Source organism: Haliaeetus albicilla, chromosome 4 (assembly GCF_947461875.1).
Source record: "Haliaeetus albicilla chromosome 4, bHalAlb1.1, whole genome shotgun sequence".
Classification (NCBI taxonomy): domain Eukaryota; kingdom Metazoa; phylum Chordata; class Aves; order Accipitriformes; family Accipitridae; genus Haliaeetus; species Haliaeetus albicilla.
The window spans coordinates 13,021,362-13,044,084 of record NC_091486.1 but is presented as its reverse complement, the minus strand read 5'-3'; the positions used below and the strand labels follow the sequence as shown (position 1 = coordinate 13,044,084).

The 22,723-nt window shown below is 40.4% G+C and overlaps 1 protein-coding gene across 1 annotated transcript in view; it reads right to left on the bottom strand.

The window, feature by feature from the left end:
• ADCY5 (adenylate cyclase 5) overlaps positions 1-22,723 on the bottom strand; it is a 220,636-nt gene that overhangs the window by 28,137 nt on the left and 169,776 nt on the right. The window contains exons 8-10 of the mRNA XM_069780958.1: positions 18,332-18,472; positions 5,230-5,252; positions 501-645 (exon numbers count right to left, since the gene is read on the bottom strand). Coding sequence (XP_069637059.1) covers positions 501-645; positions 5,230-5,252; positions 18,332-18,472 — 309 coding nt within the window. The remainder of the gene's footprint in view (positions 1-500; positions 646-5,229; positions 5,253-18,331; positions 18,473-22,723) is intronic.

Sequence of the window (22,723 nt, the reverse complement as noted above, 5' to 3'; positions counted from 1 at the left end):
AGAATGGGCTCCCAAAAATGACCAGAGTGTGAATTGCATCCCAATGAATCCTAGTAGTACCTGGGGCTCCCTGGGGGGGACAAAGGACAGGGAAAAGCCCGTCCAGAGGTGATGTGGAGCTTAAGCAGGCTGAAGTGCGTTTCTCCAGTGATTTGAGGGAGATGAGGGGTGACTGCAACCTCAGTTTGGATGCGTCAAAGTCAGAGAAATAAATCTGGCTTATTCTGGATTCCCTTTACAGCTTATCATTGCATATTCATGTGTGTCTGACAGAAACGGCTTTGTTTTCCTGCCCAGCGCTCCCTTCAGATGACTGTGACTTTCTAGTGACATGTATATTAAGGTTTCCATGAAGAAGCACAATTTTTTTAAGACCACAACCTCACCTCAAACACCTAAAACCTAGCTTTACCTATAGATATAAAACCTTGACCTTATTCAGGAGAATTAAAACTCACAACAAGTCTTACTGACATGTTGCAATGATTTTTGGACATTACCTTTTTCTCCAAGTCAGGCTCCCTGAATGTTAAGAGGAACTTGCGCACATGCTCAGAGCGTAACCGATCAATACTTCTGGCATCGATGGCACGGCCCAGAAACTCATCCACTTCATCTTCTGGGTTCATACTTTCCTGTGTATTCCTGAGGATGTCATGAAAAGGGAGCATAAGAGGACAAGACAATTCCCCCCTCTTCACCATATGTTATCATTTCACTGTATAACAAGCTGGAGGTTAATGGCATTTTGCTCACAACAGCTTCAAGTTGGAAAACGGATTATGAGCTGAGAGGAAAATGATATCAGCTCTAGAGGTCATTGCCAGTCCTGAGTCCACCAGCAAAAGGATTTGATTTACTTGCCCTTTTTCTATACTACATCTATCTGTTTTCTTGTCTTGCAGCCTCTTAACCATCCTTCATTCTCTAAAAGGTCACTAGTCTCCTTCCACTGGTCCTTTGACTTAATTCTTCCCTGCACTGCTGTGCTGTTGTAGCTGTTAGTGCCTGAACTGGCAAAATTATTTATGTAACCAGTCATATTTCTTGCTTCCCAATAATAATTTCTGTAAATACTTCTGTGAAAATTTCCAAACTTGAACAATTTCCTGTTTTTGAGAAAAAATTGTGCACAGAATGAACGTATGGGGAAAAAAATGTGGCCTGACACCCCACTGCCTCCCCTTCATGGAGTTATTTATGAGTAAAAAGCATTAATCAAACAAAATTTTCTGTTTACAAGATATTTACTTAACTCAAGGAAAGGTTGCAAAAGAAAAAAATACAAATTAGATTCTGTTTTCTAAATATGTGAAACAAGACTTCTAAATTGCTTATAATCTTTAGTATCAGTGTGTTTCTGATGCTCAGCTACAGCTTCAGAAAAATGAGGCTCATTTTCAAAAAATAACACTGTTGTAAAAAATAACACTGAAAACTTAATCACCCTGAGGCATTTTGCACTGAGGATCAGGAAACCTGAAGCACCTCCCCAAACTATCTAGTTATTTTTAAAATCTAACAGGATTTTAATGACTTGATGCTGTCACTTTAATGGCCTGCCTTAAAACTAGCTACAGGCAGAAATTAAAAGCTAATCCTGAAGTGCTGTTTTTCTGCTCTGCTTGCATGATTGCCAAGGTTTTCCACAGGATATGCTAATAGTTATCCATTGGAATATGCCCCCCACTTGCACTGGGGCATATTCCAGTGGGTAACTATCTCTATGTGCAAACCCCATGATGTTACAGCAATTTATGGCTAATGTGCGACCTTCACCTTAGGCACTCTGGAGAAAAAAATCCTGAGGTCTGACAAGCACGATGAAAAGCTACACTGCTTTATTTTCTCGGTTTTATTTGTACTGCATAACAGCGTGTAATGCACAAACACTGTGTTGCAGCCAGTGGGCCCCTACAGTTGCAACTGTGCTGTAGAGTGGAGACGGCTCAGAGCAGCTTACAAACCAGAACGTGACTCTGGTTTAAAAGTTAAAGGTCCCTTTCCAAAAGAAAGGCTCTCCAAAAGCTTTCTGCAAAACTGGACCAGATTTCAAGAAGCCCTCTGTACCCCAACTATACCATGTACCTCTTGCCAAGAGAAAAATAAATCAGGTCCATCTACTCACTTCCATTCCAACTCCCTCTGCCCCAGTCAGCGAGTTGAATGTGTCTACACCTCAGCTGGGTCATGACGACACACCATAGGCATCTATTTAGTGATCATATGGCAATTGCAAACCTAGTTTGTCTCAAGGTCTTACCTCTATTTCAGCCAATCTTAATATTTCAGTGGGGTTGGGGAAAAGAGATTTTTATTTTGGGGCTATAGAGTTATTTAATTCCTTGAACTTCATATACTCCACTTTGAAATTAAAAGTGGTTTTGTCCCTAGAAGGACAGGACATTCGATTTACTTCTACATGCTTCCTTAGAGGAAGCACATCTGCTTGAGCATTCAAGACGATGCTGCTAATTTTCATTCAGTCCTCACAATGTCTTCTGGACTCATAAAAATGAGCAAGGAAATCATTAGGCTTCGTATTTACAGGATGTCTTCCAAGATCCTGTGAGTTATTTACACATTTGGGTCATTCACATTTAGTCATTTCATACCACGTACGAGAGATGCAATACGTTTTCCCCTAGAACCGAAGCAAAAGAGTCAGCTCAGCATCTTGATGAACCTCAGTTAAATTTCAAGTTCCAATCTAAAAGCGTCACTCAGGAAGATGTGAAGAGAAGAAGAAACTGCCTGCTTGGGCTTTGGCCTTGGCTGCCTCCAGTTTCGTAATAGGTCATTATACTGCTGAGGGTATCTCTAATACTACAATAACTTCTGTGGTTGCAGATTATGTAGAAATACCTCTGCAGGTCTTAAATTGCCTTGTTGGGATATTTGCAGCGAGGCAGCCACCTTCACGTAGACTGCAGGGAAGCTTGGTCACTTTGCATATACCTACCTGCTGGAGTGACTTTTGCAGTCAGTTGTACCCAAACTAAATCACTGCAAGTTTGGGTACATTTGCATAAATATAATTTTAAATCAAAACACAAAATTTCCCTGTGCTAATGAGTGCCCTGGAGGCAGTGCCTGTAAGTCAGAGCTGAGGTAATACCATAGACTAATGACATTCATATGAGGAAATACTTATCGATACATTGATAGTGTGTGTGGTGGGGGAAAACTATGGATTTTGGGCCACCACGAAACTTCCAGAAACACCTCTTAAAAGCACTGCTGAGATTTCTCCAAATGCAGCCAACAGAAAATTGTTGCAAGGGACAGGAACAGCACGAACAGAGCTTGGAGCAACTTTTGCACTGTGCTTGCAAATGTGAAAGCTAGCAATTAACCCAGAGATGCTGGCTTCAGAGTAATCCAGAAATGTTCTGCTGATTTAATTACTTTCTGCAAATCAAGAGTGTGACCACTGCCAAAACTACATGTATGCCATAATTTTAAATGCTTCATGCCTAGATTCAATAACTAAATCTGCATTTAGGCACGTAAGTGTCGGGTCCTGTTTTCAGACATGTGTGGTGCCTACATCTTCCTTCACTGTAACAGAAAAGTATTGATGCTCAGCGTTTCTGCACGTGAAGACACTGGGATGAGTGCTTGACATGGTTTAGGTATCTGATTTTAACCAATATCATCATGAACATTTTCTGCTAGGGATTTTTTTTGGCCAAATCTTTGGTCTTGAGTTAAACAGATTTCTGGAGCAAGAGAATCTGAGGCACATAGTAGCTTCTTTTGGTGCTGAGCAGAAATGCAAAAATCCTGCTATCTGTATATAAGATGGCATCACACTGAATCAGCACTGTAAATGCACAGCTCTTAGCTGTCAGCCGTAACAGCTCAAGTAACCTTTTCAAACTACAGGGTGGAGGAGAGACATTATGGTCCTTGGAGCAACAGTGGAGATGCCGTTCCTCGACAGCTGGGTGACTCTGTTGTGGACAAACACTGAGGCAGCTGAATTTATGTTTTCTTGCACAAACTATGAGGAGAGATGCTATTTCATGAGGGATACTTAAAATTTCTGTATTCTTAAGAATTACTTAGTTGTAATCTGTTAGCTCTTTTCTGTCCAAAGTACATCTAACATCAGCTGTGTTCCCAGCAACCATGGATGCAAAAAAGAAACCCTGGTGACTCCCTCTAGACACCCTGTAGCACCAGCAAAACATCCAAGAGTGCACAGAGCTAAATGTTATGCAGTGAAGGGCAAGTGAAGGAGAAAAATGATTCTTAATATTGCCATGTTCAAACTTATCACTCCCCTTTACTTTCACGGAGTTGCTCTCAATGCTCAACCACCATAATACGAATTTTCCCAAAGCCGGATGGTTAGGGCCCACAAAAGCATTTAGCTGTCCCAGCTCACAGAGGTCCACTTAGTGCTGACCAGCAGCCTGAGAAACATGATAAGGAGCAACAACAACATATTTTAGGCATCAGTCTCCTCTACTGGCACCTATCTTGCTCTGACCAAGCTTACAATTAATGCCATTCAGTAGGACTGAATGTGAAATTATTCCAAACATCTTCAATACAGGAAATGCTTTTGTTATGTCCAGCTGTAGAAGCTAAAAAGTGAACACAGTTGGGGTTTTTTCCTCCAAAAGCAATTTTTCAAAATACCATTCTTGTTAAATTGTGATTTTTTTTAAGTTCTATATGAAAAAAATGAAAATGCTGCTTTCATGTGGCTGCATTTTAGAACATGAAAACTTGAATTTACTTTTTCAAATAAACTGTCATTTCTGAGTTCACTTTTATATATAGAAATAAATAATGGTGTAATAATGAGTAACATAAAATATATAAAAATAAACTCAGAAACTATACATATATTTCCATACATACATAAATTTTTCTTATTGGAGATGTTCAATACTTAGACATACTTTACAGGAAGATTTTGTTCTTGGGATATTTTCAAAGCAGCAAATAGCGAAGAATATTGGGGGCAAAAGCATTTTAATTTCAAAAGCAAGTTAGAACCACACAAACAAATACATGTTTTGAGGACAGTGGCAGTTCTGAATGCACATCACTCAATACTGTGCCTTCGACTGGCTGTCCCTCCAAGAGAAACCTCTGGGGAGTCCAGGCATTATTCTTGGCTGCTGGGCATTAATTTTTGTCTTTTTTTAATATGAGAAAAAAAATTCCAAATGTGTAAACATAACAGTGTATGACAGAAGAAAATTTGCTTACTTGTCCTTGGGGTCCTCAAAACCCTGAAAGAAAGGAAAAGGACACAAGGGTTAGGAAACAGGCTGACCTTGAGAACACAAAGTATCCTGAGAACGGCATTTCACAGAGGAGTTTTCAGGGCCTTCATTTGTTAGGTGTGGATGGATAGCCTTACCTACCCACAGCAGTGGTTTGTGCTGCTGTGTCATCAGCCAGACAGAGCAGTTTTAGAAAAACACATGCCTTCAGATATAAATTTATGGAAGTAAAGATAAGGCAAATGCTTCAGCTGACTGCTGGCACACTTTATTTCAGGTGTCTTCCTTTTTGCAGTCACCATTACAAATGATACAATGGAAATTGTGCTGATATTATAACTGAGGATGTATTTTACTTGAAACAAAACTCAGAATGATAACATAGGTCAACTATTGTATTCAACAAGGTTGCACCTCTTTATGTTGGGGACTGGCTAAGGGAGCGGATGCATTTTGGTTTTCATCTCTTCAGGAGGAACCTCAAGGGGTCCCCTTCCTTCCCCCTTCACTGCATGCACACACAAAACATGCTTTCTTGAATAAGATTTCAGGAATTATTTATAATATTTATAATAGCCAAAATGTTCACAATTCCTTCAGGGCCACCTGAACTGGGTAAGTGTATGCATTCGTGGGTCATCCATAGTTTAAGTGGCTAGAAGGCCTCAAATTAAAATATGTATGGAGGCATAATTTTATGTTTAGCATTAACATACCTAATAGACCAAATTGCATCAAAATGGCCATTTTGCATGGGCTGAGACAAAATCTGCCCTCTGGCTTAAATTTAACTGAAGTCAAGAAAAATTTTATGTTTGACAAGTAGGGTCAAATACTCAGGCACAGAGTTTGTACACTGTGTTCCAAAACATGAAACAAATGTAGCTGGGAGATAGGAAGAATTCCTTTTGTTTTCCTCCAAGAGACCTCAGGCCAAAACTGCTCAGAGCACGTGAGGATATTCCGGCTGCTGGACCTGCAGCCTGCAGCAAACTGAGATCCGTCCTGACTGCAAAAAAATAAAAATCTTTAGGCAAAAGTCTTCCCACAGCCGCCTTGTCGAACACCATCAGAAACAAGAATGTTGAACAGATACTAAATGAGCAGATTTTGCCCTCGCAACTAGTTAGCAATGTGGTGATACAGCCAGAGGCAGAAGTAAAGCCAACGCAGTCTCCCTGGACAGCATCAGCTTTGCAAGAGGGAAAAAGTGGGTTTTGTCACTTGGGTCAACAGCAAGGGCTGTGATTCACTGAGAGAGCAATTTCCATTTTTACAAACTCTGTTTCAGACTAAACCCACACTGCTAAATAGAAACTGCAACTCCAACTTAACCCATCCGAAATTCAGATAAAGAAAGTCTCTCAGTCCCATGTAACAACCACCAGCCGATCCAGTGGGAAGAAGGAAATAGTAATGTTGATTTGAAGTTAGCATGTCCAGTCATCCAAGCCAAAAATACCATGTACTTTTTGATTTCACATTAAAGAGTGATGAAGCAATCATTCAACTTCTTGTTGTGTGGCTTTTTTTCCCCCCTTTGCTTAATCATTTTACATTTGTCAGAAATATCTGATTGATTTATTTATTTATCCTCTAAGCAATGCTACAACACAGTGCCAAAACTGAAAGCTCACTGATTAATCATGGAGACAAAATGCCCACTAATTTGTCTAGTGTCATAGTCAGTTAGGCTGAACAAAACTCAAAAATCAGCTGAACATGAAAGCTACCAGCCAAGAAATAAGGGGAGGGAACCAATGAGAAAACAGCCAGTACTTGCTTATTAGATAGACATCAAGTTCACATTTTCAAGTTCACTTGTGGCTAAGTTCTCTTAGCCACATGGGAACTGGATGACTGACTGCAGTGAGAGACTCCCCTAAAATGGCCTGATATGGACAGCTGCGTAACCAATTCATCCTGCTTGAAATCCTGAAACTAAACACAGATCTCATACTCCTGCCTTCTAGGTGCACAAGTTTAAGGATACAGGCCAACCAGGTCAAATTACCAAAACACCTCAGCAAGCATATCCTCAAAAAATTCCCCAACATTTCAAGCATGGAAAAATATGCAGGCTGCATATTTAACTGGTCATTTATATGGGTGATCACTTGATCAACACGGAATTTGATTCTCCCCTGCTTCTCCCACCCTGGCAAAACTGTTATAAGGAAAGTTTCTAAAATAATACAGAATTAACTGATCAATTTAAATTGACTAAATGTAAAGTACTATACTGTGCTTGAAACCCAGGAAATTATTCATGCTGGTAGCTCAAATTAAATTGGTGTTTCAAAATAAAAAACTCAAAGGCATATTTCAGGTAAAGCGAAAAAGGAAAAGATTATTACATTTTCTTTCCTGGATCTTCATTTAACGGGGCTAAATATTTAAGAGTGACTTGAACTTTAATTAGAGAGAATCAGCTTAAAATTAAATGTAGTAGGAATCTCTTTAAGTTAAGCAAATTAAATGATTCACTTCAAATGTTCCCTTTTCATATGAAAGATTCTTCAAGCAGAACTGCCAAAAATGGAATTGTTATGGAGAAAGGTCTGCAGGATTATTTTAGGAAAAAACCTCAAACACAGCTTCTTAAAAACTGGTCATTTATTACAGAAGATCTTTCTTATTTGCACTGGAAGACTTTGCCAGGATACAGAGCAAATATATCTCTCGGATCTGGCTGTGACCAGAGGTTTTATTCCCTATCCACTAAAGCGTCCATGTCTCAATCACATACCAAGAAACCTTTTAAGTAGAGGAGATGATCGCATGCACAGGGTCATGCTGCTTGCCCTATTTTGGGTTGGGAGGGAAATTTCCCCCTGGGTTTTGGTTAATGTGTTTTCACCTCCTCCTACTTTGTGGGCATGCTCGGTCCATTGAAAAATCTGCACTTAAATTATTTCCTTCCCCTTGCATGAGGCTTGGGCACTAATGACACATGGGTCTTTTTTCTTCTCCACAGCTGGCAAATAGTTTAGTTTCTTTAGGACTCAGATGCTTTGCTCCAGTTAAAGCCCTTTTTGGCTCAGCATAAGGCTGCTCGCATGAACTGCAATGGTCTATGTTACACTCAGGATAAACATTAAGCACAATCAATCCTGCAGAAACATGGTCTACAAGGATTTGCTTTCATTCCTAATGGACTCATGATCTACTAGACAAATTTCCAAGCTCAAGCAGGAAAGTGAAATAACAGGGCCTGCTGCTGCAAGCGTGTCTATAAAGCCATTCTGCAGCATCCCTGATCTCACCTGTCTGTGCTTGCCGCTGGAGGCTGGGGAGCTGGGCTGGGGCTGTACCCAGCCTGTTCGGGTATAGAGCAGGTTTTGAGCTGCACAGAGATGTGTCAAGGTTGGCATTTCTGCACACACATATTCAAAAATCTGAATGCCCAGAAAAAATAGCTGATAAAAATGATGAGAGGGGGAGTAAGGGGAGAGGAAGAGAAAGAGCCAGTTCCTGGAGTTAAATATATAAATCCCTTCTTGACTGCTTATGGATTTGTGCCCAGCAGACTGAAGCAGTGCCGATGGCTTTCTAGGGTGCTATGAAGAAAAGGCTGGGAATTGTCAGCAGGGGTGAAAATGGCAAAAGTGGTGATGACTACAAGAATCAGACAGATAGGAAGGAGTTCGGAGGAGTTCAAGAATAGCTCCATAATCATGATGATGAAGTAGCCCTTGTTAAGGCCAAAATTCCTTTTCTCTAGAAAGGAACATAAGGCATGAGATAGGTCTTATCGCAGTGCAGTACTAATGGACTGCTGCATATAGGACCTCATGCAATTTTTATTCAGTCCTGGTTTAAATATCCCTGATACTGGAGTTTTTCCCCTTTCCCCAGGAGGCTGTATTATTCTGCCATCAGATTGCAAATGTAAAGGTAATAGCATTTAATAATTGCTCTGAGACTAACACAGTTCTCTCTGACTTCAGGAATATTAAGCCAAACTTAGCTGATTCAGCTCCCTTAAAGGCACTAGTACCTACCAAAGAACAGTCCTGCTCTTTCTTCTTTTCTACATGAGATTCTTAAAAAAAAACATATTTTTTATGGCAGGTCAGGTGGCTCGGAATTTACAAGCACTTACTTTTAATGACCATCCTCAGTGGGAGTAGACATGTGCAGGAGGAAAAAAAGAGGGAGTGTTATATTACTGCATCTGTCCCCAAGGCTTACTATTTTATGGGGGATATTTTATGAATATCTATTGTGCTAAAAGCTCATATGACTGCCATCTCTCTGCTTGACTTCTAAATTAACTAAGCCCTTTTCTTTGAAGATTAAAACTGATTCCTTAAATAGAATGATAATGTGTTTGTCAAAGCCATGACAAGCTGACTGCTATACCATAATGCTTCAAATCAAGAACCATTAGAAATAATAATTCTAACTTTGAGAACATTAGCTGCAATTATTAACATATTGTAAATATGCAAAGAAAAGTGGAATAGACTTTACATCCTTTTAACTTTTCATTACCTCCAAAAATAAGACAGTAGGGGGGCTGATGAGCTCTATGACCTTCTTAATGGCAATGTGGCTGGGCAGCATGGATTCCACCTTAAAAACTTAGCTGGCAACTCCAGCAAAGTTTTTAAGGGCAAAAACAACAGTGAAACTAATTTTTCTTGACCTTTTTTCATCTCTAGAACAAAGCTGAAATAGGACTTACATGATGTTAAAGCAGAAATCAAAAGAACTTTAGACTTAGGGATAAAATTAGCTTTGTAAGAGGTCAGGCCAACTTGTAAAGCAAAGGTGCTTCACAGAGACAGTGACCATGGAAAACAGAAAAGAAGAGTGTCAGGCTGAGAGTGGATATAGTTAAAAACAAACCTGGTTTGGCCTCCCTGCAAAACTAATTATTCACATCTGTTTTCAGCAGTCATACATTCTGCCTTTGTCCCTGTGGTCAACAAGACAAGGCTACAAAGATAGATGCTGTCAGGTGTAAAAGCAGAAACAAACCTGAAGGACTTCAAAGCACTCAAGCCAGAAATAACACAATTTCTATACCAGAGTCCAGAAGGAACTGGCACAGAGAATACTAAGCCTGATAGGAAGGATATTTAACAAGCATCTAAGTGCAGAACAACAAACTGGCAGAAAACCAGTTTATGAAGCAGATTATATGATGAGTGTGTCTGCTATAGCTGGAACACAGACTAATGAGCTCCAAAAAGGAAAGCTGAAGTGCTCCCTTTCTGCAGCCCACCCCACTTGATAAATAGACTTTAATTCCTCTGCACTGCTCGCAGATGGTGAAACCCCCTACTTTGTTCTACTCAAAATGATTTTGTACACAGCCCCCAGCTGGTAGACTGGACCTGGCCAAACCCATGAATTTATTTGACCCATCAGATTTATATCTATAGAACTTAAGTGGTTGCTTTTGAAATAGGTTTTCCTCCCTTACTTTAATTAACTTCTGGCTCTGAACTCACACCTCTGAGAAGTGCAGGTTGCTCACACTTCCCAGTTTTCTGTCAACTCTGAATCCAAATTTCTTCAGTTCAAAGGTCATGTTTTCAAGTGAAATAGTATGTGGTCCTGCGCCTCACCTGTGAACAGTTACCAGAACTTGCAAAACAGAAAAAGACATAAAAATAGGTAGTCCTAGAAATGCTCTGAATTAATTCCTGGTTCCCTAATCTCTGTCCTTTCATCTCTACACTCCAAACAATGATAAACACAACAAACTTCTACAGAAACTACTGTCAAATAGCCTTCTAATCAGATGCAGACACACTGAATCCAAGTCTAACCAGCCTTAATTGAAATTGCCCACTGGCGCTGGCCAGAGCTGCTCACCCTCTCTGAAAACCAGACCCAAATCTGCTGACCTGCATCCTTTTGTCATTAAAGCTTACTCTCTGCTTTAGGAAGCTTTGGAAATCATTCTGCTAAGTGCCACAACTCCACCTCTGATGTCCACCTGTGTAACGCTGCCACAAACATCAGAGGAAATGTTTCTGTGAATAAAGGGGAATTGGTATCTTCATTTCTGTAGGCTTAAATTAGTCCCAAGCAGAAACTGTCTAACACTTTTTAGTAGTGTCTCGATCCAAATCACCTTTCTCCGTATGACTACAATTTACTCTAGAAAAGGGTATTGAATGTTGGAAAAATTATCAGTGCAAGACTTCCAAGCAAATATTAAACTCTACCTAAGTTTCACAAAAGCAGCTGCAGATCAGCTGTTGCATCTCGCTGACTCTTATCCCTCTTTTAAAGAATTTAATCAAGGATGATTGCAAGCCCTGATCAACTAGAAGAGAATTTAGGTTTGCAGAGAGGATACAAAACTGTATGAAGCTTCTAACAATTTGAGCAAAGTACACTGTTTTATATGGCTCCCACTCATTTATATGAGATCACATGGAACACGTGAATCAGGCAAATCCTCTTTTCAGAAGGACCAAAGCAATTATATAGTATAACTGCAGAATAGGATTCCTCCCCTTGCTGTTATGTGAGCTGTCTAAACCAAACTGGCTATACAGAACTCAGACTAGACTAACAATTTCCTCCCAGGTCTATAGCAATATGTAGAGATTACAACAGAAAGCATTGCTTGAGGGTTTCTCCCTGCTTGATTACAAGTTCAGGGGATTCTGCATACTACAATAGTGGAGAAAAAATAGTGGGTCAAATTCTTTTCCATTGGGTGCCCCTGTCCAGCTCCACTGACGTCAATGTTGCTATTACCAGATTTAGCAGATGATTGCTGGAAAAGAGGATAATGGTGACCTTCAGTTAAATGAAACCTTTAGAAGGAGGGTGAACCCTTGGTGCCCCATTCATGGACTCAAGTCCACTTCTCTTTGATGGGGCTGCACTATTGACTGAGGAAAACTTGCCCTACTGAGTTTTATTTTAATTTTTTAATAATTTTTGATGTTTAAGTGGTAGTGTTGGCACAGAACTAGCTATAGTTCATCTAATGTACCTGTTCCCCAGTTTTGATTTCCAAGTAACAAGAAAATCTATTAGAAGGGCAACTTGGAGACATAAAGGGAGGAAGTGAGCTGCTGTATTTGTGATTCAACATGCAGAGAATTCTTTGATTTAGGACAGGGTGAATAGGACAAGGAATTATATTTTATGGTTAAATGACCAGGCTTGTAGATGAGTGTTGTTTCATTAGACAGTAAACACCAAGCAATCAGATATCCTGCAGAAGTCTGTGCAGAGCTCTGAGCAGCGCCACAAGGAATCAGGCAGTGCCTACCTGAAAGAAGAGCTTGTTCTTTATTGCACTGGCCATACCCACGATGCATTTTTATAGCCTTGTCTCACATTTTTAACATATGCATGCAGTCATATTTCCTACATGTGTATAACCCCTATTTGATTTTATTTCAGTTTTTACTTTGTAACTAACATCGACATCATACAGAATTTCATTGCAAATTAAATGCTTCATTAGTTGTACTCAGACTCATGACAGAAGCATGGTCAGACTGAAATCAGTATGGCAGACCTTCAGGGTTTCCTCTGTCTGTTCCTAAACTTCCTAATGTTAAACTTCCAGCAGCTGAAAAAATAAAAGGAAATCTGTCAGGCATCTACAGCTAGGGTCAGTAATCACGTTAGCCACTCTGCTCACATTTGATTATAAGGACTCAGAGGTACCTGTTTCTGAAGTAAACCTTCCCCAAAGCATGTATCAGTGGAACAAGCTAAGCTGCTCACTCATACTAGCCAGTGTAAAATAAATACGATAGCTGTATGGCAGCCTTAAGATCCAACAGCAGGACCTTCCACAGCTGAGTAGATCTCATGACACAACTAAGGCTTTTTTTTTTTTTGGAAGCCAGACAGCATTAGGCTGTGTCAAGTCTGGTTGTAAGAGCTCAAAAATGACCGTCTTCTGGGCAGCACTAATAAAACCTCAGTAGGAGAGCTGGGTTCAGCGCGGGCGCTGCCTCTTATCGATGAAACGGCAAGTGCTCGGAGGGGAACAAGAACAATCACCGGGCTGGAAAGCACCAACTAGGGAACAAACTTGGTGAGGGAATCGGAGCTGTGCAGAGACATGGTAATAGTCTTAAAATACAGAAAAGGTAATGGTAAAGAAGAGAAAATTAAGCTGTCCTCAATGGGCTGTGAATAGCTCACGCAGCATTGCGTTTTAAAATTGAAGTGAGGGACTGTGAAGCAAAACATCAAGAAAAATAATCAATCTGTTGAAAAGGATGCCCATCAAGACTGTGGGATTTCCATCCTTTGAGGTTTTTAAACAAGGGCTAGACAAGTATCTGTCAGGGGGGAGATTGATGCCTCGAAGTTCTGTGCAGCCCAGATTGGAAACTTTGTAAAATCTTTACATCCATCTCATATTATTCTTATGTTCTTTATTCCCTATAAATTCTCCTAATTTTTTATGTTATTGTTTCTATATTTGCAAAGGATTTTGTGATGCCCCTCCAGACTGAAAAGCCCTGAATAAAATAAATAAAATGTTTTCAGGAAAATCCGGAATTCCACAAACTCCTTACATAGCCTATTCCTTGCATCTAAGCTTTTTCTTAACTTAGATCTTCCTTGCAGCAAATTAAAATGATTATTTTTTAATCCTGCCCTTTGCAGTCATGGAGAATGATTTATCATTATCTTCTGTCCTTACAAATCTTCATGTATTTGAAGACTCTTGTTTCTAATCAGTCTTCTCCCTTCTAGACTAAACAAACCCAATACGTCAACACTTCTTCACAGGTCACACTGTTGAACTCTCATAATTTGTAATTTTCTCCACTGGACTATCTCCAATTCATCCACACTCTCCTAAAGCATTGTAATCCCAAACTGGATGTGGTTTTCCAGCTATGACCTTAATAATGCTAAGGAGGGTAAAAGATGCAAGGGAATCATTTGTCATCTAGAACAAAGCTGTAATTTTGGAAGGTATCAACATTTGCCTTTTTGTTGCTGTTTACAACAAACCTCTTTCAGTTTACAGTCAACTACAATCCCCAAATTGGGGTTTTTTTAATAGTAATTTTGTTTTGCTCATGAAAACTGAGACATGAGTATTATTTCCAGAAGTCTAAAATCCATCAATATTTATAAAAGCACTCTGAAATCTATACTGGGAAAAGCAAAGTATTTCTTAGTGGTGTATAAATATTGTTATAGCTATAAATATACCTGTACTCTCAAATGCTTTCAAGTCCATTTATTTCTGACCCTTTTGCAATTGAAAACTGGACCAGAGAGACAGTGGGGAAGACAAGGCTGGTGTACGTGGGGGAACGCTGCTCCTTTGCGTGCATCACGAGCAGTACAAAAGTCTGCATTTCCAGAGAGATACAGTCACTGGTCCTGGACTGACCGCTTTTGTTTAGGAAACAAGAAAACATGCTGTAAAAAGCAATAAAAATAGAAAGCAGCTGTGCTGCTCTTCTGCCGTGCTCTGGCTCTTTTCATACTCTGTATACAGCCACAAAGCTGATCCTGTCCAGGCCTCTCTGCCTGCCCAGGGGGAGGGCGGCAGCCAGCCCTCCTCCTGCTCCACGCCGGCAGCATCACCCTGTCCAACAACACGGGCTCCAGGGCCAGGGCTCCAGCACAGGCTGCCAGCTCGGAGCAAGGCTCTTTGCCCTCCCATGCCGTTTGTATCTGACCTTCCTCTGCTGCAAATTTTCCAGGTTTTTTAGGGGCAGCCACTGACCTGGCAGCCCAACTCGGCACAGCCCCCAGGACCGGCTTTCTCCAGGCAGTGGCTCCACCAGCTCATGGGGGTCAGCAATGGGCAACGTCGGTGTCTCCTGCTTGCTGCCTCCCTGGAGGCTCTGTACAGCAAGGAAGGCCACCACTAAGCAATGGCAGGGGAAAAAGAAGGATTGGGGATGGTCTGGAAAGCAGACTGGTGCGTGACGGAGATGGAGGGGCTGTTGGGCAGGATGGCGTGAGCTGGCACAGTTGCAATCCCAGCTGACTTGTGCCCCAGTTAGCTAGGGTAGGACTAGGAAAATACTCCAGTTTTCCAGGACATTTTAGATTATTGCTGCATGGACACGTGTAGGGTATTTTGTCTTCTTTATATGTGTGTGCAAGTGCCTGACTAAACTCCTGTGTGCCAAGGGGAACAACTTAGCTTAGGAGCATCATAGAAAGTCAGCTGGACCCAGCAGAGGTTAAGCTCCAAGCCACAACGTGGAGAAAAGCAGGGACCAAAGACCTCCCCATGCCACCGGCCAGGCTGCCCTCCCACACAAAGCTCACCAGATGCACTGCCGATGTGCCCAGACATGGCAGCATGCTGAAATGCCACAACAAAAGAGGAGGGCTGGAAAAAAAGGAGTATATGGCTACCTTTGACACTAATCTGTCCCATCCAGGACTACTGCTAATATATCCTAAGACTAGAGACAGCTACCACAGCCAGAGTTCAAAGGCAAGAAAAATGGCCAAAATAATTCTCTTTTCCAGTAAATATAACAGTTTCCTCCCAAAAATGCAATTCAGGGAACTTGAATGTTCTCTCTCAGGGAATTGTAAGTAGCACCACAAAAAAACTGCCTCTGTTTTTTCTGGAAATATGGTGGTCTTCATAACGCAAAATGTTCTAAGTTTGTGACAAAAAACTGTGTCCTTTATAACCATCCATATTACTCCCTACACACAAATGTATTCATATCTACATAACAATATAATGTAACTCCACATCACTGCAGCATTACCTGGCTCCTGCCTGAGGACTATCTCACCATTACCCTTATAAACACCTGTTTTGAAATTACAGGGCTAAGGAGTCCCAGGTTTTGAAGAGAAAGGCAATGTTGCACTGCCTACCTTCGGCATACTACTTTGACTAATCCAACCTTACATGTTTGTAGTTTCCCAAGAAAAAAGGCTACATATAATTACACACAAGAGGTCTGGGGGAAAGGTGGGTAACGTGGAACAAAGAGCACAGTTTCAGCAGCTTTGAAAGCTGGTGTGGCTTACCTAGATCAATGACAAGTCATCCCAGAGGAGCACTGAAAAAAGCCTTTGTAGTTCTGCCCCCGTTCTGTCTGTCTGTTTTTTGTATTTCTAAGCAGGCAGTTTGCAGCCAGTGTGCACGTGTGTGCAGCCAGCGTGCACTGTGCATGCATTTAAGCACACGCAGAACCCATGTAACACAATGTTAGAGATTACAGACAAATAAAGTACTGTGCAAAGCTGGCTGGTACAAAGAAATGCGTATTTAAATTAGAAGCTAACACAGAGGGAGTTGAGACAGGAGATAGAGATTGTTCCTATGATCTAATCAATAAAATGTCCATCTAGCAGATACTAAAATGCTCTCTAGGCCACGGAGAGCAGCATGTTTTCATTTTGACTAAAGCACCTCAAACATAAAGCAGTGGGCAATACTGTAAATAACAGATTTTAAAAAATAGTCCCCAAGAACAACAAAAAGTCTAGCTGAAAATAATACATCTGAATCAGGTTTCAATTGGTTTTCAAGAAGTGTCCTGACGCATGCAACATCAGCCTCTCAAAAAAGAGCTTTATACAAGAGGCAGTACAGAAGCAGATTGAGTAGAAAAGATTTTCTGAGCTGCTGAATTTATAAAAAGGTAAATACCATTACAGGGAAAGGCTCAAGATAAGGGGGAAAAGAAAAAAAGAGAAGCTTTTCCTCCTGCAAGTGAGGGGCAGTGAAGTTTTTAGGACTCAGCTTGATATTTCAATAAATAATTATGTTTTTCCAACTGAACAACCAGCTAGACATGGCAAACTGTAATTAACACCAAGAAGCATAATACCATTTGGCATGCTTACACCTTGTTTCTGAACAGGAGCCTGCAAGAATCCCTTAAAAGCTATTCAAAGAAACTCATAATTATAATTATGTGCTAGTGTGATTAGGCTTTTCTAATAATGTCATGCCTATTGAGCACACCCTATTGAAAAGTCCACATAAAAAATGCACAGTTCCACTGATCTGTACGCTTATGTCAGAAGCCCTCATTTGGAGATCTGAGAAATGAAAGAAACATTACTATGGAGATTAAGAAATTTGGTTTAGCACTGTAAAATAATATTATGATTGAATAATATTAGCATCAACTATTAATAAATGTGCCAGCATTTCCCATTAGAAGACACCATATGCAGTTGCTTTTATCTATGCCAAAATTTTTAAGCTGTGGGAGTGAACCTCATGTTAAAAAGTTCTTTGAATACTTTAAGGCTTTGGTGATCTGGAGCAGAACTTTGACTACAGGCAACAAAGATGGCAACAAATACGCACTTTTGACTGTGCCTGAAAGGTCAAAACAGCATTAATAAGGTCATAGAGCAATCTGATTATCCATGCAATTATAGAGGTGTTAAATATTTTTATTATTACAAATAGCCATTATAATAGAAACCCTCTTTTCTTCATCGTTATTGCAGGAAACAAAGACATCATCTACAACTTTCAGTCAAACAAGCCATAAAAGTGCTCTCAGTTCAATTGCGTTGGTAACTAGCTCTTGTGCATTTTAACTTAGAAGGACTGAAAGGTATAAGCAAGAAACGAAGATGCCTGCTACCTTAGGCCAATTAATCCATGTATTTGAGAATGTATTCTCGAGAGTTATACATAGCTGCATGATTCCTAGGGACCCATGAGTATACATGGGCATGTAGCTTATAGAAGGTGAACAGCATCTGGCTGTTGCAATGCAAGCAAGAAACCTTTGCAGGGGCTGAAGTCTGTAATGATCTAGTACAAATGTATATTTCAGCTGCTGTTTGAATGCTTGGGTTACTGAGCAATGTTTGTAGATAATCACGTCTTCTCACACAGCCTGGATGAGTTTTCAGAACGTGGGACAAGTCAGACAAAAGAGCCTTCTTTGTGCCATTCAGCCTCCCTTCACCTCTCAACCAACCTTGGGCCTCATCTCACAAACACTCACCTCCAAATGTACCAATTATTATTATTTCTGGAGTCAAAGTAGACTTTACCACCCCCATTTGGAAAATGCCGTTGGGGCTGCAAAAACCTTCAGACAAACCAGGGAGGGATATGTAATGCTGTATTAAGAAGAAAATAAATTAACATCCATAAAGCAAGGCATTACCATTCTCTTCATCTCTTTGGAGACCTGGTGAGCTCCAAGGTGGTTATAAAAGGGCCGGTCAACACCCCAGTGTGGCGGGTTATGGCTGATGGAATTAGCGCGTTGACGGTTCATCTTGGCTATTGTGGCTTTCTCGTCTTTCTGAAATACAAATGAGAGAGAAATGCAGAATAAATTTTGAAATGTTTACATGGCAGTCATTCTCCAAGCATCTCTCACTTCTGATCTCTCACTCTAGAAGCTGGCTTTGCACCTTGAACTTTATGAAGTGGCTGCTGATCAGGAGCAGTCCCAGTCCACCATTTCTTTTTCTTCCCATTTTTTAGAACACTTCCTCCAAGTGGTGCCCACCATTTTACACATTTGCTTGTTTTGAATAACCACCATAACCTGTGTAAACACAGAGAGCACTCCAAAATGGAGACATCTATTTTATTTTTTAGTAAACTGAATCAAACTGAATAATTTCAGATAGGACATTGCAGTTGCAAGCTGAGATACTACATAGAGGGTCCTCCAAAAAAAAAACCAACCTAGACTGGTGCATCTGCAAGAGAAATGACACACAGAGCAATCTGGTTGAAGAAGAGGACCCTTGAAGCTCCTTGAAGCTATGGGAATAGAGGACACCTTTCTCTGTAGGTACAAGCAAATAATTTTCCACATTTGCAAGAGCATCTTTCCAGACATGCTAAGGAAAGCATGTAAATCTTGCAAACAACTTAAACTGTGTATCTGTTAAAGGTAACGGTATTGCAGAGCGTGACAAAATGGTTCTCCTCTACCCTAACGCTAGCTGCAAATTTTATCATTGACACTAACTTTCCTGAAGTTTGGTCAAAGTCTTTGGTTTTGTTACTAGAGCTTGGTTTTGAATCGTGGTTGTAATTGGAGCTTACTGCAAAATTTGCACAGGATCTGTCAGAAAGGCTTTATTCAAGCTCAATGCCAGTTACAAGAGCACAGAAGTGCAGCACGTAACTAGGCTAAACAAGAGGCTGGTTAGTTCCTTATTTTGGGTATATTCCCTAGCTAAAAAGACAGGCAGGTTTCCCCGTGGAATGTGTTCTGTGGAAAGACAGGAGTTTATTGCACAAGATCAAACCCTTTAATCTTCTCTAGCAAGGACTGCTAGAGTCCGTGAGGACTGTGCGATTTACCTGTACTGACTCAGAAGGCAGAGGGGTGGCAATGATTACATCTTTGCTTAAAAGAGACAAACTCTGGAAAGCTTGAAAATTTGGACAGTAGGGATAGCTACAACTTGGCTGTTTATTACTGAGATATTAAACTTTTTCAAGAGAAGTGCTGCTTCCATAAGATTACTGAAAAAATTAGACATCGGAGTTAATTTCAGATTTCAGAAAGTGTTCAGACAACCAAATAATTTAAAAAGAAAGCATCAGTTGTTTTAAACTCTAGAATTTTTGTTCAAGTGTTGTATGACAATACAGGTAGGTCCACATCTTTTTTTTGCATGGAGTCTGCTCTCCTTACCTGTTTATTTTGATTCCCCACTATTCATTCTAACTTGTACCTGTCAGAAGTTTGCGAAATACCTGGTGTTATTTCCACGGTAACCAGAGAGTTAAATGTCAAGTGTTATGCTGCCTTAAATTATTTTTTTTAAAAGAAATTTTAAAAAGCCTGCTAAAATTCAGTGCTGGGGAAAGCTGCCTGATTGACAAGCATGGGAAATCATAATTTCTTTTCTTGCAAAGAAAAGACAGCTACAATGACAACATTTCCCATGAGACCACAAGCTCACCACGCAGGCACCAGACGTTCCCAGGAATGTAGTGCTGCAGGCTTCATGGCCACTAGCTGGGGACATGGGGCCACTTGCGACAGAAGCCCTGTGCCGGACACCCAACTGGCCCCATGACAGTAAGTAGCAGTGGTCATTGCAGCCCCAGGCTGCCAGCAAAGATCTTTTTCCACCCAGCCAGGATGACATATGTAGGATCTCAAGGAAATTCAGTGGGAGCAAACCCAAGGGAGCTGTCAGCTCCCCGGGATGTTTGCTGGGGAGAACCACACATGCTCCCACATTGCACGCTCCCAGGACAGCAAGTGCCTCCCACGTTGCCTCTTCTTTGCATCAAACCCACCACTGTTTCATCTGAAAGAGCTGAAAACTCCATCACTTGGCACCAGCTGAATTTCATGTGAGCAATCATGACAGAGCCACTGCATAACCTCCAGGAGAGCTGCGTTTTAAATGTTTCTAAAAATACATTAATGTGATGCAACGCTGATGTCCAGATTTGAGTTGGTTTGAGGTTTTGTTTTTTAAAAGTCACTGCTCTGTTTGGTCTCTGCCACCATTTGTAGCACTTTCTTGTTTTTTTTTCAGTTATGCAATCTTTTTCATAGTTGTGCTTCTTTATTCTAAGATGTGATGCCAGAAAACTGGTAGGAAATACAGTTTCATTATCTCCCAGCAAATATATATTGTTTTCAATAATAGAGGTGACATTGTCAATCCATTTTATTACAGCTTAGTGAAGGGTTTTCAACCAAAAGCAGTCAAAAAACCCAGATGCTGAAACTAGTCTCAGGACCTATAAAAGCAAAGCTATTTGGTTACATTGTAAATGCCTTTACATCAATAGATGATAAAAGATACATATAGCAGGTTCCCCCCCCCCCCCCCCCGAGTTAGTAAATTTGATTAGAATTTGAGAAAAACCTTTATGCCAAAAATCCAAGCAGATGTACTAACCCCTTTCAGCCAGTGAGTGATCCTTCTACCTGCTGCTAGTGCTAGTGACTCTGAAGCATCCCCTGATGAATTTGAAGGGAATAAAAGGGCTCGTACATGTTCATTGACACATCTGGGTTGAGGTGAGGGTGGGACAAATGGATAAATATATACTTCTGAGATCATTTCTAACCATGAGGTCAGGCACCATAAATTTTCCATGGCTACATGAACTCTGGCAGTATTTCCCCCCACTCCCTGTAGAAGGTTTCCACTGGATTGTGAACTATGTTTCAGCAATATTTTCAATCAGATTAAAACACATATATACAAGCATAGTGGATTTTTGGTTTCCCACATTACGTACTGTGCTACTATATTATCTTGAACAGCAGGACTTTGCTGTTAACATCAATATTTATTCAAAAACATTTTTTTTAAACCTGATATTTTAAAAAGTTGAGCTAATTTATTTTGTGAAAAATCACTTGTTCAGTAGGTGATGATAATAACAAACTCTAAAAATGAAGAATTAGAAGGATCACAGCTCCTCTGTGGAAATTTATGAGGATCCCTCCTCTGTTTCTTCCTGGCTAATTGACGGCATGAGGACAACTTGCACACAGGGCTACCTAAGGCATAACAAGACTGGAAAGAAAAATAAAGAAAAGGAAGTGATGATACCTTTCAGTCTTACTCATTACAGGTACTACCAACAACAGGAGCAGGTGCAAAAGTTTCTGCCAGCAATGAGTTTTTCAGGTTTAAAGTGGCTAAACTCCAGAAAGCTGTTGTGGGAACTTTTCAAATCTTGACTCACAGAGAGACTGTAAATCTTATTCCCAGAGGTTTTATTGTGTTCCCACCACCAGTTCCCACACACTGAGCTACAGTAACGCTATAGCAAAACTGCAGAAATAGCTGGGATTTTCTTATACTTATCAATTGCACCAAGAATGCCTGTTACTTCTTTAGTGTGTGATAGGATTTTCCAACATATTGATCACTATCAGTGCAACAAAGCAATGAAATCTGAGCATGGATCACAGCCATTTCAGATTCAGCTATGTATTATTCTATAAATTGTCTTGAAGTCCTATTGACATGTGAATGATATTTCTTGCAGTGCTACATGCTCCAAACCACTGCCTTCATAAATCTACATGAGTGGAACCCTGCTGAGCTGTGATTAAATTTGTTAAATTAAGGAATCATCACATTAGATTGATTGTGGTTTAGGAGAGTCACATGCACAACATTTAAAGGACCATTTTGTTTCTTCAGCTGGATGGAGTTCCAGGACGCTATTTAGAAAAGAATGAAAGTTGTTTTTCTAGGAGTTACAGCCAAAGTATTGTTGAACTGTTTTAAGGCCACCATCAACAATCCTTTCTGAAACTGTTGTGTACCTGCTATTGTTAAAGAAACACCCATGTTTACTGCAATTAAAAGACATTAGAAAAAAATAAACATTTTTCAGTCTGCCAACTTTGTGCACTCAGCACAGTGCTTAGTCAGCAGTATTTCTCATCTGTTCATAGTCACGTTTTGCTTCCATTTGTGTTCAAAGCAAAGCATTTCCCCAGACTTCTGACAAAGTTGAGGACAATAAAAGTAGCTGTAAACTGACTGTGCTATTAAAATCCTATTCAGCTTAAGGTCTGTTTCCCACTCCTCCAAACATACTT